At 38.6% G+C, this 15841-nt stretch overlaps 1 protein-coding gene across 1 annotated transcript in view; it reads right to left on the reverse strand.

Moving 5' to 3' along the window:
• Positions 1-15841, reverse strand: part of TRPM6 (transient receptor potential cation channel subfamily M member 6) — a 124853-nt gene that overhangs the window by 71537 nt on the left and 37475 nt on the right. The window contains exons 13-18 of the mRNA XM_047096114.1: positions 15779-15832; positions 12286-12438; positions 9966-10100; positions 7977-8257; positions 6299-6527; positions 1717-1869 (exon numbers count right to left, since the gene is read on the reverse strand). Of these exons, the coding sequence (XP_046952070.1) occupies positions 1717-1869; positions 6299-6527; positions 7977-8257; positions 9966-10100; positions 12286-12438; positions 15779-15832 (1005 nt within the window). The remainder of the gene's footprint in view (positions 1-1716; positions 1870-6298; positions 6528-7976; positions 8258-9965; positions 10101-12285; positions 12439-15778; positions 15833-15841) is intronic.

Below are 15841 nucleotides of genomic sequence, written 5' to 3' on the forward strand. Positions count from 1 at the left end.
CTGATTATAAGCCCCATGGTGGCAGAAGCCACCATACAGTGTCCCCAGAACATTGTATCTTATCTGGCACATGGTAGGTGGCCATTAAATATTAATTTAATTGATAAATTGATATGGCCATGTCCAAAGCATCCAGGTGGGCAATTGTTATAAACAGAACCACTACAGTACAGCCAAAGTTTAATTTTTCAGGGAATTGTGAGAATGTACCATATTTTTCAATGTTAAGAGCACAGTTAATTGCCACTTAAGGAAGGACTTCCTACTCTAAAAGTTCCCCTTTGAGAATGACTACTTAGTGGAATGCTCCAGCTATCTCCAATGCCTTAAGTGTTTGTGGGAGCTTAGCTTTCCATGAAACCTGTAAGAGCCAAAAGTGAAGTTACATCCACTTGCAAAGTACTATTTGCTACCAACTGCCAACATATTTATACACTTGTTTATAGATAAGTAGGTGGGTGAATGGATGGATGGATGGATAGATAGATAGATAGGTAGATAAGCAGCTTTCTCCATTGTTCACTTCAATAAACTAACTCAGTGTGAACATATAAATGAGCAAATTCAAACAAAATATCTCACATATGAAGACTTCATTCTATTTCTAAAGGTGTTAAGCCAACACTGCATTTCTTATCTTCCCTTAAAAAAACACTTGAAATGGTCTGTGCTTAGTAACCATATCATCTAGCCAGTACAGTCACAATTGCGACAACTTGATTAGCCCAGCTTGGCAAGATGATTGCTCACGCATTCCACAGAGGTTAGAATGCACCTGTCATCTTATACTCTGAGAACACCAGATAAAACATCAGCCTTAGCAAAGTGAGGATGGAAGGAAGAGAGAGAGGGTAGAGGAGAGGAATACATATATACCCAAACAGGCATGAGAGTCAAAATATTTAACAACTGATCTGATAGGGGCACTAACCAATCAGAATGGATAATCACCCAATCAAAACAGATGTCAGCCATACCCACTAATTATAATTATTTTGAATTTAATACTTATTGAATACATTTTTAGATACTATAACAAATACTTCACAAGTACAAAAGCATATCCAAAAAAGATGCTAACTAAAGATGCCTCATTAAAATATTAAGTACCACAGAAGACGGTCACTGCACCTACAGTAATAAGTTTATAAGTAATGATCCAAGTTGAGACAAAAAAGCAAAAAATACGTGCACAGACAGAATACTGGGGACTTTCCAATGAAGACAGGTTGCAAGAGCAGTAGCTCAAGTTACTCAGGAAAGCATATACAGCTGGGAACTCAAGTAAAATTAGTTGGTCACTGGATATAACGAATGTAAAAAAAATTGTGCAGTGAAACAGTAAAGATAATGCAAATCCTAAACCTGCATCTTTACAAATAAAGATTTTTAAGGATATGAGGCATTCCTCATTGTAACTTTAGAGAAACAGTAACTCTATTTATTCTACTTGTCACAAGGGAAAATGAAAAGTGAAGCAGCCATCAAGGCAGAATAAAGACTTTATTTCCCAAAGAAATGGGATATTTTGCTTAATCATATATGGGGGTTAATTAGACATATCATACATGCTATGCCTGATCATAGATAATATGACTAAGATTGTTAAATAAGTTGTTTCCTAAACAAATTTTGGGAATGTGTACATTTGTGCAGGTGTATGAAAATGTGTACGAATGCATATGAAAGCTTAGTTCCTGGGGATATTGTACTAACCGTATAAGCACTTTCTTTGGCATTGCTGGCATTCTGGTCACCATAATACCACGCAAACTGGAAGTCCTGGGATTGGGGAACATGTGACATCTCTGCTTTGCTTTTAAATTCCAATGACAAAATGGTGGGTGGAAAAAGAATACTTATGATGATCTTTGAAAGAAAATAAAGCAAAATAAACAGTAAGAGTTACACAAGTCACAAGTATTAGCCAAGTAACAAAATGAAGATTTTCACATACATAAAGTGTCAGACCTATCCCCAATTCAGTTGATAACCTGATTCGACATGTACTTGTTGACTCAATTCCAATTCTAGAAGTGTCTCTCTCAGAAATACTCATAAATACAAGTGCATGTGTATAGGGATGATTGTTGCAGGGTTATGTGTAATAGCAAAAAACCTATGTCAACCTGGGGTACCTGGGTGGCTCAGTCAGTTGAGCGTCTAACTCTTGATTTTGGCTCAGGTCATGATTTCATGATTCGTGGGATCGAGCCCCGTGTCGAGCTCTACACTGACAGTACAGAGTTTTCTTGGGATTCTCTCTCTCCCTACCTCGCTCTGCCCCCTCTCCCCTGTCAAGTAAATAAATAAACTTAAAAAAACATCTATGTCAACCTAAATATCCATCTCCAAAGGGAGGATAGCTGGTGTAGGACAACCTAAGAGTGGAATATTATGCAATCATTAAAAAGATAAAGGCAACTTTTAATATAATGAAAAGATATCCAAGTTATATTGTTATGTGAATAAAAGCAAACTATATAATAACATATATGGTGTGCTCCCATTACTGTGCAAAAAGAAAATTAAAAATTAAAGAAGATATGTACACATATATGCATTTAAAGGCTTAAAAATATGTATATTACACTGTAATTATTTATCCATAGGAGCAGGCAGTAAGAAGTATTATTTTTCAGTAAGCATGAGCATATTGCTTTCATAACCTTTAATGCCATTAAGTAGTTATCCCGTAAAACACATTAAAATGTATTCATATTATGAAATCAAGAATATAAAAACATACCAAGTGCCACCTTCTGGTGGATTCACCTCACATCCTACACAAATATTTTCTTTGCCAGTAAATCCCAAGGAAGGTATTCCTCCAGATATCCATAGTTCCTTCATTATTATTGCTATTATTCATGTATTTATGGGCTATTCAAAAGATTTTTTTTATTCAAAAGATTATTTTATGTTCAATTTATATGGCTTTTAAGAATAAATAGTGTAGGAGATTTACTAAATGTTGTACAACTCAACTTCTTGAGCACTACTTTTCTTTCAAGCTAAAATCAGGCCTTAGTTCTCTGGGATTCGGTGAACAAAAATACAATTAACCCTGACTGCACACCATTCATGATTAAATAAACTGAAGTCATATCCTGGTCAACTTTCACTGCTGAAATGACTTTTTGTGTTTTAAAGCCTGATCTCCTATAAGAAGTTTTTCAGGACCGTCCCAGTTTTGACAGGGTTTTGTTTGTGTGAACAGTATATGCTTTCTCTTCAGATGTGGAACCCAAAATACACACAGTCTTCTAGGTCTGGAAACATCATAGTTACCAGGCACAATGATGACATTACACTAGTTAATTCCTAACCCACTTCCTGAAAAGACTCCACTTGTCCCTTGCAGGACAACTGCCTCATGAAACACTACTCAAGGATAGCGATATCCCATTCCCAAGGGATCAGTTGGAGCCTATCACCCTATAAGTATTTAAATGAGTTTTCTCTTCCACCAGACCCTATAAGGTCTTCCTCCAGTCTTCATGCACTTAGAATCAGTCTAACCAGGACACCTTACAATTATTTGCAAACGTGTTCTCAAAACTCACAAGCCAAACACTGGGGAATCAGGATCTACACAGGGAGAGCAATTTCCTGCAGCTCAGAGATTTTAAGTAGCTAATTCAGACTTCTTTCTCAACTCACTGTGTTTTGGGGCAAAACATTCAGTCTTGTTTCACTTAGGTCTCTTGGTTGATACAAGGTATATGAGGAGCAAAATGTTATTAAGTTCTCAGTAAAAAGGATTTCTAGTAAACTAAACTACGTACAGGACACAGCCATGGGGAAAATTACTGCTCAAACTTGCAGCCAACTTACCCCATCTCATTCTCTACACATTTAAAAACAGTTATTGCCAGAGATTGCGTAGCTAGAGGTGGACCCATTCATGTCTCTGCTTCATCATTTCCAAAGTTGAAATCAAAACAGATCAAAGGAGAACTTCTAGAAACAGCTGTTATTTATCCAATATTTTTAAAAGAGGAATCTATGTGAAATAAGTTTTGATTCAATTTCTCTTGTTTTTGCAATCTCATTAGTGGAATTGAAATGTGCAAGTTCTTTTATTTATTTTATATATTATGCCTTTTATTTCTTTGTGTTTTCTATAGTGTGTCCAACAAAAACATATTTTTAAGAAAGTCGTCCTATTTGGGACACAAATTTTTAAGAACTGCAGGAAAAATAAAATAATATAGTCTTAATGTTATCTCTTAATTCTCATGTTTTATTCCTTTTAATTCAGTTTTTATAAGCATAAGGACTTTAGAAGCCTGACCTTAACCAAAAGCTTTAGATTTGATGTCAAAAGTCTAATGTTTTTAGTAGTTAACTAAATTACTCTTGATAATTCAAGATGAGAGGTGAGGCCAAACTGTAATGGGTAGAAGAATCTGGAAATGGGTGAACAAATGTGTTTGAGGGCAGCTTTATAAAATAAGCATTTAAGGGACACCTGGGTGGCTCAGTCAGTTAAGTATCCTACTCTTGAATCTCGGCTCAGGTCATGAATTCCCAGTTGGTGAGATAGAGCCCCACGTCAGGCTCTGCACTGACAGTGTGGAGCCTGCCTGGGTTCCCTCTGTTGCTCTCTCTCTGCTCCTCCCCCATTCATGCTCCTTCTCTCCGTCTCTCAAAATAAATAAATAAACTTAAAAAAAATAAAATAAAATAAGCATTATTCCCTAAAACATCACATTGGATGAAGAGAACAGAAATTGTTGATTTTATTTAGTTTATTGTTGGTTAATATTCTTAAGATGAAAAAAATTTCACTAAAAAGGCTCATTTAGTTCTGTTATAATTATCAGAGGTAATGGAGTTTACTAAGAATGAAATCTTGTATGGGAATGCAAGCTGGTGCAGCCGCTCTGGAAAACAGTATGCAGGTTCCTCAAAAAACTAAAAACAGAACTACCCTACGACCCAGCAATTGCACTACTAGGCATTTATCCACGGGATACAGGTGCGGTGTTTCAAAGGGACACATGCACCCCCATGTTTGTAGCAGCACAATCAACAATAGCAAAAGTATGGAAAGAGCCCAAATGTCCATCGATAGATGAATGGATAAAGAAGATGTGGTATATATATACAACGGAGTATTACTTGGCAATCAAAAAGAGTGAAATCTCGCCACTTGCAACTATGTGGATGGAACTGGAGGGTATTATGCTACGTGAAATTAGTCAGAGAAAGACAAAAATCATATGACTTCACTCATATGAGGACTTTAAGAGACAAAACAGATGAACATAAGGGAAGGGAAGCAAAAATAATATAAAAACAGGGAGGGGGGCAAAACAGAAGAGACTCATAAATCTGGAGAACAAACTGAGGGTTACTGGAGGGGTTGTGGGAGGGGGGATGGGCTAAATGGGTATAGGGCAATAAGGAATCTACTCCTGAAATCATTGTCGCACTATATGCTAACTAATTTGGATATAAATTTTAAAAAATAAAAAAAAACAAGAGAATGAAATCTTGCATATGTTTGTATATGCTTCCAACTTCTAACCACCTTCACAAGAGAATGCCTTTTGATGGACAGAGTTGGTACAATCATCCCCATTTTTAAAAAAGAAACCGGGAGATAAAGCAGTGTTAGAGGCTCCCCTGGGAAGTTCCCGGCTCATCTGTGAGAGCCAAAGATAGTAACTGGCTTTCCTGAATATACTCTTCCACAACAAGGGAAAAATGAAGTCCAGAATATAGACCTTCAGAGTAAACCAACATTAAATTCTATACAGCAAGTAAGTACATCTTTTTTTTTTTTTAAGTATACTTATTTATTTGGAGAGAGAGAGAATGAATGAGCGGGGGAGGGGCAAGAAGAGAGGGAGAGAGAGAAACCCAAGCACTGACAGCGCAGAGCCCATCGTGGGGCTCCATCCCACGAACTATGAGACCATGACCTGAGCCAAAATCAAGAGTTGGATGCTTAACCAACTGGGCCACCCAGGCGCCCCAAATACACCCTTTTCTTTCAATTCAAGTACAGCTGACCCACAAGGTTACATTAGTTTCGGATGTACAGAACAGAGACTTGAGACCTCTATACTTGCACTGTGCTCCCCACAAGTGTAGCTACCGTCTGTCTCCACACAACACGACCACAGCACCACTGACCACATTCCTTGTGCTGCGCCGTTCATCCCTGTGGCTTACTCATTCCATAACTAGAAGCCTGTGCCTGCCTCTCCCCTTCACCCATTTTGCCCATCCCCCCAGCCTCCTCCCCTTTGGCAACCACCAGCACGTTCTCTGTGAGTCAATGTACCTTTAGCCAAGCATGTTTCCTCATTTTCAGGCGCCCAGTCCACATGTCTGTCAGCAGCATCTGGGTGCAAGTATGTGAAACAAAGGGCCTCAACCTTCCAGACACGGCCAGTTTCAGACAGGTGGAATCGCTCCAGTTCTTGAGTTCGTAGGTCAGCAGTTTCATGGCCATTCTTTCATTCTGCTTGAATGCCTTCTCCAACACATCCAGGGCAAGCTGGCCAAACTGTCTGTAATGACACACAGTTAGTGGCAAAAAAAAAAAAAAAAAAAAAAATGCGGGTGAGAGTCCCAGTAACATTCAAAACGATGAGAGAGGAGACTCAGGAAAGACCGATGCAAAAGAATGAACAGCAACAGAATAACCTCAGATTGCAGAAGCTATTTGAAAGTGATTGTTGCTCAGATGAACGGTTCTCCCTTTCCAGAATTTGGTTTACACCAGGCATGGCTGAGCTATCTATTCATGGGGAGAAGCCTGTCTACACTACAAACCAGGCTATATATAGCTTGGTTTAGGGCTCTCTGACAAGACCTAATAAAGAATTTTTTTACAGAAAAGACTGTTCAATACTGAACTAGCGATTAAGGAAAATCATGGGGTCACCCTTTTTTTCCTTAACATTTTAGAAAATAAATAGATGACTTGAGTAAGAAGCTAGACTTGGAGACATTTTGGGGGATGTTGTTTACTCTGAGAAGCAGACCCTGCTATTCTCTCAGAATCTTTTTTTTTATTATTTTTAAAAACTGTGTATATATTTTGAGGGAGAGAACAGGGGATGGGCAGAGAGAGAGGGAAAGAGGGAGAATCCCAAGCAGGCTCCGAGCTGTCAGAACAGAGCCTGACTCAGGGCTCAAATTGAGCCTTCCAGGTGCCCCTCTCTGGAACTTTTATTTTATTTTATTTTATTTTAAGTTTATTTATTTATTTTGAGAGAGAAAGAGAAAGAGTGAGCAGGAGAGGGGCAGAAAGAGAGGGAGAGAGAGAATCCCAAGCAGGCTCCATGCTGTCAGCACAGAGCCCGATGTGGGACTCAAACCCACAAACTGTGAGATCATGACCTGAGCCAAAATCAAAAGTCTGACACTTAATCGACTGAGCTATCCAGGCGCTCCTCTCTGAAACTTAAAAGTCACAATTACACATTAGTTTCCATTAACTCTAGCCCCTCTTCTTTCCTCACTATTATGATGCTTCAGTAATAAAAAAAAAAAAAATCAAAACTATTTCTAACTTTTCTATCTTTTGCCATCATGCTCTGGTTCTTTGACACATAACACATTTATTTGTTTTCCTGCCTGAAAGGTACTACAAGTAAACAACAAGTTTTCACTTAACTTAGTATCAAAGAGTTTGAGAGTTCAAAATCATTAACTGAACATTCTGTGTGAGGAAACTAGAGTCCTGAAATCTGGCCAACTAATCACCCAATTAGTAAACAGCTGGACTAAGACCAAAACCCAGCTCTCCTAATTTGAGGACCAACTCTCGACTCTCTTCTGCTTGTTCCACAAAGCACCCTGAAATACCTAAAGCCCCTTATTTACAGGAGAGCCCAGGAAATGCACGGCAACAAGTCCATGCGTCTTACAAGTTCTAAGTTGAGGGAGATAAAAGTGTCTAACCATTCTAAGAACTGTCGATGTTTAGTATGAAGTGAAGAGAGAACTCCTACTTTGAGTAATTTTTCAACTCTTCTGAGGCATCATCCACCATGTTGCTCTCCTTAGCTTCATGGGCCATGGCTCGGTAGAGTTTACAAGCAATCACTGCCTTGACCGTGGCCTCCTCTCCGTGCTGCCAGAAGAACATGGCCATCTTCTGTCTTTTCATTAGCACAGCCCAAACCAATAGGTCATTGTAAGGGTAAATAAAGCCAGTGGACTCAGGGTCATCTGATATATTTTGCTCTTCTTTTGACTTCTTCCTTGATTTATGAAGGACTACAGACTTTTCCTGTTGGAAAATAAAATATAAATGGAGTCCCAAATACTCAGATGCATGATATCTGACCTAATGAAACATATCAGGTACCCTAAGAATATTTTTTAAATCATTGACAAGAGATGGAAATAACAATGGAACTTTATAAACGAGAAATCAAAATTTTGGTCTTTTATTTTTTTTTTTAATTTTTTTTTCCAACGTTTATTTATTTTGGGGACAGAGAGAGACAGAGCATGAACGGGGGAGGGGCAGAGAGAGAGGGAGACACAGGATCGGAAACAGGCTCCAGGCTCTGAGCCATCAGCCCAGAGCCTGACGCGGGGCTCGAACTCACGGACCGCGAGATCGTGACCTGGCTGAAGTCGGACGCTTAACCGACTGCGCCACCCAGGCGCCCCAAAATTTTGGTCTTTTAGGTGATCTATTTCTCATTGTGTCTGACAGATCCAGGGTCCAGAAGCTGAGACACCTTGTGTTTATTTAGCACAACTTAAAACACTACGCCTTTGGGATAGACCCAATAACTATATGACAATTTTTAATTTCTCCAGGAAATAGGTCAAAATAACATACTGGATAAATGAGAGCTATTCAATTACTCTAACCTTACTTTAGAAATTGATTCATTATCTTTCCCTTAGAAAAATGTCACTAGTATTGACAACATGTATCCAAACTGATCGGTTTTAAGTTTCCTTTCCTTTATTCTGATTATATTCCTCTAGTAATAGTAATATGTAATAATGAAATACTATTCTCTACCTGGTAAGCTAACACTTTACAGCCCATCAGAAATGCCACTCCCTAACTCCCCCATGTGCTTCTATATCACTATGTGCGTATTTCTATTTCAATATTTATCATGCTGCAATACTATATTACTTCAGGGAGAGTGGGACCATTTCTCAGTCATCTTTATATCTTCTCCACCCATCTGCATCCCAAATACCACCAAGCACCCAAAGTAATGCCTGCTAAATAACAAGATTCAGTGATCATTCTTTTTGATAAAAGGGGATAAGAGAGAAAATTATAAGCTTCCTCTATTTCTATAAATAAAAGGAATTTGTATTCATTGATGGTGATCAAGGGTAATTTTATAAACTATCCATTCATCCTAGGAGCTATGGAAAGCAAACCTCTTTGAGCCAACATAGGAATCGTGTATACAGAAACTTGAGCAAAAGCATGTAGCCCTGAGGAAAGTGAACTAAGGGAATGCGAGGAGCGGTGGAATAGCAACTTTGCTCACGGCACTCAGTTGTTGGAAGACGGCAGTGGCACCCACCTTCCTACGGTACTTGCAAATGGTCTATTGGTGCCTCCCCGTCTCCAACTTTAAATGAAGAAATGGTCTAATCTGCAAGAACAATTTTATTTTCAAGTCTAAAAGTAAATAAGTAGTGGGGCACCTGGCTGATCTCAGGGTTGTGAGTTCAAACCTCACATTGGGCAGAGAGATTACTTTAAAAAAAAAAGTTTCAGGGGCGTCTGGGTGGCTCAGTTGGTTGAGTGTCCAACTCTTGATCTCAGCTCAGGTCGTGATTCCAGGGTCATGGGATCCAGCCCGTGTCAGGCTCTGTGCTGAGTGTGGAGTCTGCTTGGGATTCTTTCTTTCTTTTTCTCTTTCTTTCTCTTTCTCTTTCTCTCTCTCTCTCCCTCTCTCTCTAAAAAATAAATTTTTTTTTTTTAATTTCTAAAACTAAATAAGTGGTACCTTGAATTTGTAAGGCTGGGCGGTTCTAATGAACTGGGAGTGCAGAGTGCTTTCTGCGGATTCCTTTCTATTTCCTGAGGGACATCTTCGGTGCAGAGGGGGCTGGGAACGGCTTTCAGCAAAACTGGTCACTTGCTGGCATACGTTATTTTGTTTTTCAAACAAAACAAAAAGGGAAATGAATATTATTATGGTGACAATGAACATTTCATTTCTAGACAGTAACGAAAACAAAATATTATATTGTATCAGGTATCCTACCAAGTATCCAATGGTTCTGTCTCTAGCCCATAATTAGAATTAATTACTCACCCCACAACAGCCTCTCATGATCACCTCCTTATTAAGCACAGTTATTTCCTAACGTCTGAGAGAACATGCTCTTTTGTTCCCTATTATATATCTGCATTCCTTCTCTATGTGGAAATTCCATTAAAAATCAATGGATGTTCTATACCTGGAATGAGTTCAGAAGAGGCAATAAAGATTCACAGTTCTGATAAGAGAAAGTTCCCACTCACAAACAACTCCAAGGTTAAGTTAGAAAGTTATGGAACTTCTCCAGATATTATGAATCACCACTGCAATTCCAGTGATTAGACCCAATAACAACATAATTTGTTGCTTATCAGCATGAAGCTTTCATCAATGAGAAACCAAAAGAAGCATTCTTAAAGGGGCTGATACAAACTATGGCCTTTGAGCTACTTTATTTATTTATTTATTTATCTATCTATTTAAGTTTACATTCTACAGATATAAATTAGAGAAATGATGGGATCTGGACTTCTAAAAAAATACTCAAATTATTATCATTATCATTGTGATACAGAATTAATAGCATTGTCAGTAGTAATCATAATGACTATTATTATTCATACTCTATACCCTCCATATACTAGGAATATGTGCTTTCGGGTGTTACTTTATTTAATCCTTTTGATGAATTTATGAAAGAGATGTTCTATTATTATTCCCATTTTATAGATAAGGAAAATGATACACAGAAAGGTTAAGTTTCTCATTCAAGATTTCACATGGAGCAAAACTAATCCTCTGTCCCAAATCTCTCTGACTCCAAACCATGTGTTTGTAAATGCTACAATCTAACTTACCATCAGAATTTACTAATAACTCTACTCCTTCACCAGAAAACAGTCAGAGAAATGGGTAGTAATTTCATACCATTTCAAAAGAAAAAACCACTAGGGGTACTTGCCTAGCAAGTTCCCCACTGGGCTACAGCGAGGCCACAGTCAGTCCTCATACCTGTCCCAGGGAACCTCACAGCAAGGAATACTTAGTTCAAGTGAAGGAGCTCATATGTCAAGTGCATCCCTATGCCTTTGAAATCTCAGGGAAGATTATTTTCTCTGTGAGATTTAAGTTTCTTTTTGTTTTGCTCTTTTATTTCTTACAGACAAGTTGGGCTTTCACTTTACCTGATTCTTTATAAATAAAGGTGGCCTCATATTCTGGACTCTTCCTGTGAGCCCACCCCAAACCTCCTTTCTAGTCTCATCCTGCACAACCTGTCAGCACAGCATGAGAAGCAAAGGCCTCCTTGCCACTGCAGAAACATATCCTCATGTCCACAGCACTGTGCCTGTCACTGCCCCAGAATGCCCCGGACCACCTTTTCTAACACTTCCGTTAACCTCTAAGAAGAAAGGCTCTCTTCAGTCTACCGGTTAATAACAGCGATTTCAAGAAACCAGCAATGTTTTCTCTGCTAATCAACCAGGCAGCAACTCTAACTTTGCATTCCTAGACTTTCGAAAACATGATGGAAAATAAAGTATGTACAGTGTGTGTTTTTACCTAGTACATTCTGCATGCATTTTCCAATATAACCCTTACACACCTGTGCCAAGATTGTGGTTTCCAGACTACGGACTAGGAGTTCACAGATGTAAGCCCAGTAATCTTTTCCCCTCTATACTTTCAAAAGGAGAGAAAAGAACTGGTCATCCCCCCCTCAAATCTTTCTCAACACATTACTTCTATGGAAGCACATCACATATTGTATCCTGTTCCATATTATGGCTAGTTATTCATAAATCTGTTTCCTCTGAGAGTTTCTACACTCCTGATCTTTATGTCCAACCTAGACCTGTCATTGACATTGTCCTGATCTTTATGATCATTGTCCTGATCTTTATGTCCAACCCTGCACTGTCATTGACACGTAGCAGAGACTCAGTGAATGTCCATAAACACAGATGTCCGTTTTAGAAGCTATTCCCATCTGAACTTCCGAAGCCATTTTTCGAAACGTGTAACTCCTAGTTATCATCCCCAATTTTACTCAGGTACTTACCAATTGTGGCACCTTACGTTTTCTGTAGAGGTTGTTGTAGAGGGCTCTGAAACTTTTTCTAGTGTAGCTGCTGCGATAAGCTCCACCAATGAGGTATTCGATGACCAATCCAATGTCGATCAGTGTTATTCTGTAGCCTGAGAGAAGGGCATGCTGAAACAAAACCATGTAATGGACTGTAACTTTCAGTGCCTTTTTTTGGTCTGGTTTGCCATCTGTTAGAACATAACCCAGTCAACTGCAAAGAGGCAGACTCACGCTTTTCAATCATCTTTACAAATTGATCGATTAATGTGACCAATTATTGATACAGTCTGCTTGTTCAGATGGAAAAACGAATTTGGCCTTAATGTGTTTTTAGTTTCACAGACATCAAATGTGTGCTTATATTTGCTCATTCAACTCTCTTTTTTTTTTCTCTCTCTCATGCATACACATACTTTATAATAAAATACACTTAAATATAGTATAAAAGATTGTTTTTAATGGGAAATTATGGATCTACCATAGCAGAAGTCAAATCACTGGAGGATATCACCAAAATGTGCCATTTTGACATATTATTTTGAATAAAAGTTACTTAAGAGACAGCCTGTGCCAGAAAACACTCAGACTGACTCTGTCCCCTTGAAAGCAGGAAATAACTCTCCCTGTAAAAGGTACCCTCCCTGTACCACGAGATAAAGAGACATCCTTTTCACCAGAGATGAGAAATTTAGAGTGGAGAAGGCTGAATAAACAACCTTGTTACTTTTTACTAATTTACTCCCCCTGCCAAATTCTGTTTAGAACTCCTTACTAACTGAAGCTCCCAAAGTTAACTTCTCTTTGTCCTGTCAATTCCTCACAGATGTATTGTCTCTTTGTCTGAAAAGTGTAAAAACTGCCTGCCTTGGTCATTTCTTGAGGTCTCAATTTTTCATTATTGGGTCTCTGTGTGCACACAATAAAACTTTGGGTGTTGTTTGCCTGCTAATCTGTTTCATGTAAAATTTAATTCTTAGTCCAGCTGGAAGAACCTTGGACTGAGGAAAATTTCTTCCTCCCCCTCAATATACTGAATGTAGGTGACCCAAAATCTTTCACTTCTCCATTGAAATGGCTATAGCCCTCTGCACTGTGTGGACTATATCACACACAACATGAGAATGTGGAAGGAAGTAGAGCAAATAGAAATAAGGAACATGGAATGACAGAACAAAGTAAGATATCAAAACATGAAGCTACCAAAACACATGTAATGGTGAGCAGGAGGGCTAAGCAGCAGATTTCCACATACATGATGGGTCTTGGTCTAAATGAAGATTACTTTGACCACTTGAAACCCATCTTACTACCTCTTCATAACTGGTACTCTCAACTACCATTCATAGTACATTTAAAAAAAATTTTTTTCAACGTTTATTTATTTTTGGGACAGAGAGAGACAGAGCATGAACGGGGGAGGGGCAGAGAGAGGGAGACACAGAATCAGAAACAGTCTCCAGGCTCTGAGCCATCAGCCCAGAGCCCGACGCGGGGCTCGAACTCACAGACCGCGAGATCGTGACCTGGCTGAAGTCGGACGCTTAACCGACTGCGCCACCCAGGCGCCCCGATAGTACATTTTTTAAATTAAAGTATAATTGACAAACACTATCCTATTTGTTTCAGGTACATATCAAAGTGATTTCATATTTTTATACATTATGAAATGGTCCCCCTGATAAGTCTAGTTATCACCTGTTGCCATAAAAAGTTAGTACCATACCGTTGACTATATTCCCTATGCTGTACATTACATCCCCAGGACGTATTTATTGTATAATCTCCTTCACCTGTTGAGCCCACCATCCAACTCTGGCCCTCTCCAGGAATCAACAATTTGATCTCTGAATCTGCGAGTCTGTTTCTGTTTGATTACTAGAGTCCACATCTACGTGAAATCACACAGCATTTGTCTTTCTCTATCCAACTTATTTCAACATTTTTAAGGCACACATGGTGCTGAACAAGATCTTTGAAACAAACAGATTGTGAACAACATTCACAAAGCTTTGAACAAGAAATAAGGCTTTATATACATATATATATTTGCTTATTTATGAATAAATGCAACAAATAATATAAATATGTATTTACATATTTCACATATGAATGAATGTAAATAATTTCTTTTTCATATCCATAATTTACTTTTTGCAAGGAATACCAACACTAATGCTCTTAGTTGCTCCTAGTTAAAAGCAGATTTAACTTATTCCATTCCTTTTTCTTTCACTTACTGTAATAGAATCAAAGTTCAAGGAAATAATCTATGGAGAATTATTTTGATCCAGCAGAAATCACGCAAACTAAATTTATATCACCACGGACTCTTTTGCTTACGTCTAACTTTGCCAACTACACGTCTTCCTCCGCCAAGGCTCTCCCACCAAGTCAACATAGCCAGAAAGCCTGGACACTCTCCATCAAGAAAACCAGACTTCAGAGAAATGAGGGAAGTACTTTTAAAGTGTGCCAGGGATGGATTTTAATCATGGGGACAAAAAAAAAGTCTCTCCTAATTTTCTGCAGATGTGAATAAAATTTCTTGGTGATTAAAAGAGAAGGAATTAAGGCATAAAAGTCTGTTAAAGTGGGAAGGTTTGGGGGCTCCTGGGTGGCTCAGTCAGTTAAGCATCCAACTTTGGCTCAGGTCATGATCTTGCAGTTCATGAGTTTGGTCCTGCCTGGGCTCTGTGCTGACAGCTCAGAGGCTGGAGCCTGCTTCGGATTCTGTGTCTCCCTCTCTCTCTGCCCCTCCCCTGCTTGTACTCTGCCTCTCTCTCTCTCTCCCTCTCTCTCTCTCTCTCTCTCTCTCTCTCTCTTTCAAAAATAAATAAAACATTAAAAAACAAAAAAAAGTTGGGAAGGTTTGGTAACTAACAGATGATTTTATTTGAAGTCTGACCTAACTCAGAGTTCAATGCGAACACTGTAAGCAGAATATGAGCAAGGGTATAGAGCAGTGTGATTCCTCCTGGCTCCCTAGAACAATGTGTAGGCTTACAAAAGAAGATAGGGACCCCAAGCTATCGCTTATAGTCAAAACAATAACAAAACAATGCAAAGCACATATTAGTCCTCCGATAAAGACAATGGGACAAGGACAAAATTTCTTTATTTTCAGCAAATATTATCATCATTGGCAATACTGTTGTATCATGTTGAGCTAATGTTCTGATTGAAAGTTTTGTATGTCTCTGGTTCATATTTTATCAGAGAAAATAATTATGAGTTAGTGCCACTTACTTGGTAGATCAAATCCTTAAAAACATAAAATAAATTATAAGGAAAAAAAACCTTCCAAGTATTGTTTGGTGATGAAATTATTCAGAGGCGGAGGCAAAGAGGGTAGGTAATTCACTAGAAAATGCAAACGTACATTTTACAGGGCAAAATCTGGCAATACCTCAATCACAAAGCTAAGGCAATACACAAAGAAATCTGTCCGCATTCGTAATTAGGTTACCTGCTTTACATCTCGGACAAGATGATGCAAGAGCATATTGGTGGGTCCTTGTTTCTGTCATAA

The sequence above is a fragment of the Lynx rufus genome, unplaced genomic scaffold, assembly GCF_022079265.1.
Source record: "Lynx rufus isolate CCGP_SWC_20201006 ecotype Redwood Valley unplaced genomic scaffold, mLynRuf1.p SCAF_10, whole genome shotgun sequence".
NCBI lineage: Eukaryota > Metazoa > Chordata > Mammalia > Carnivora > Felidae > Lynx > Lynx rufus.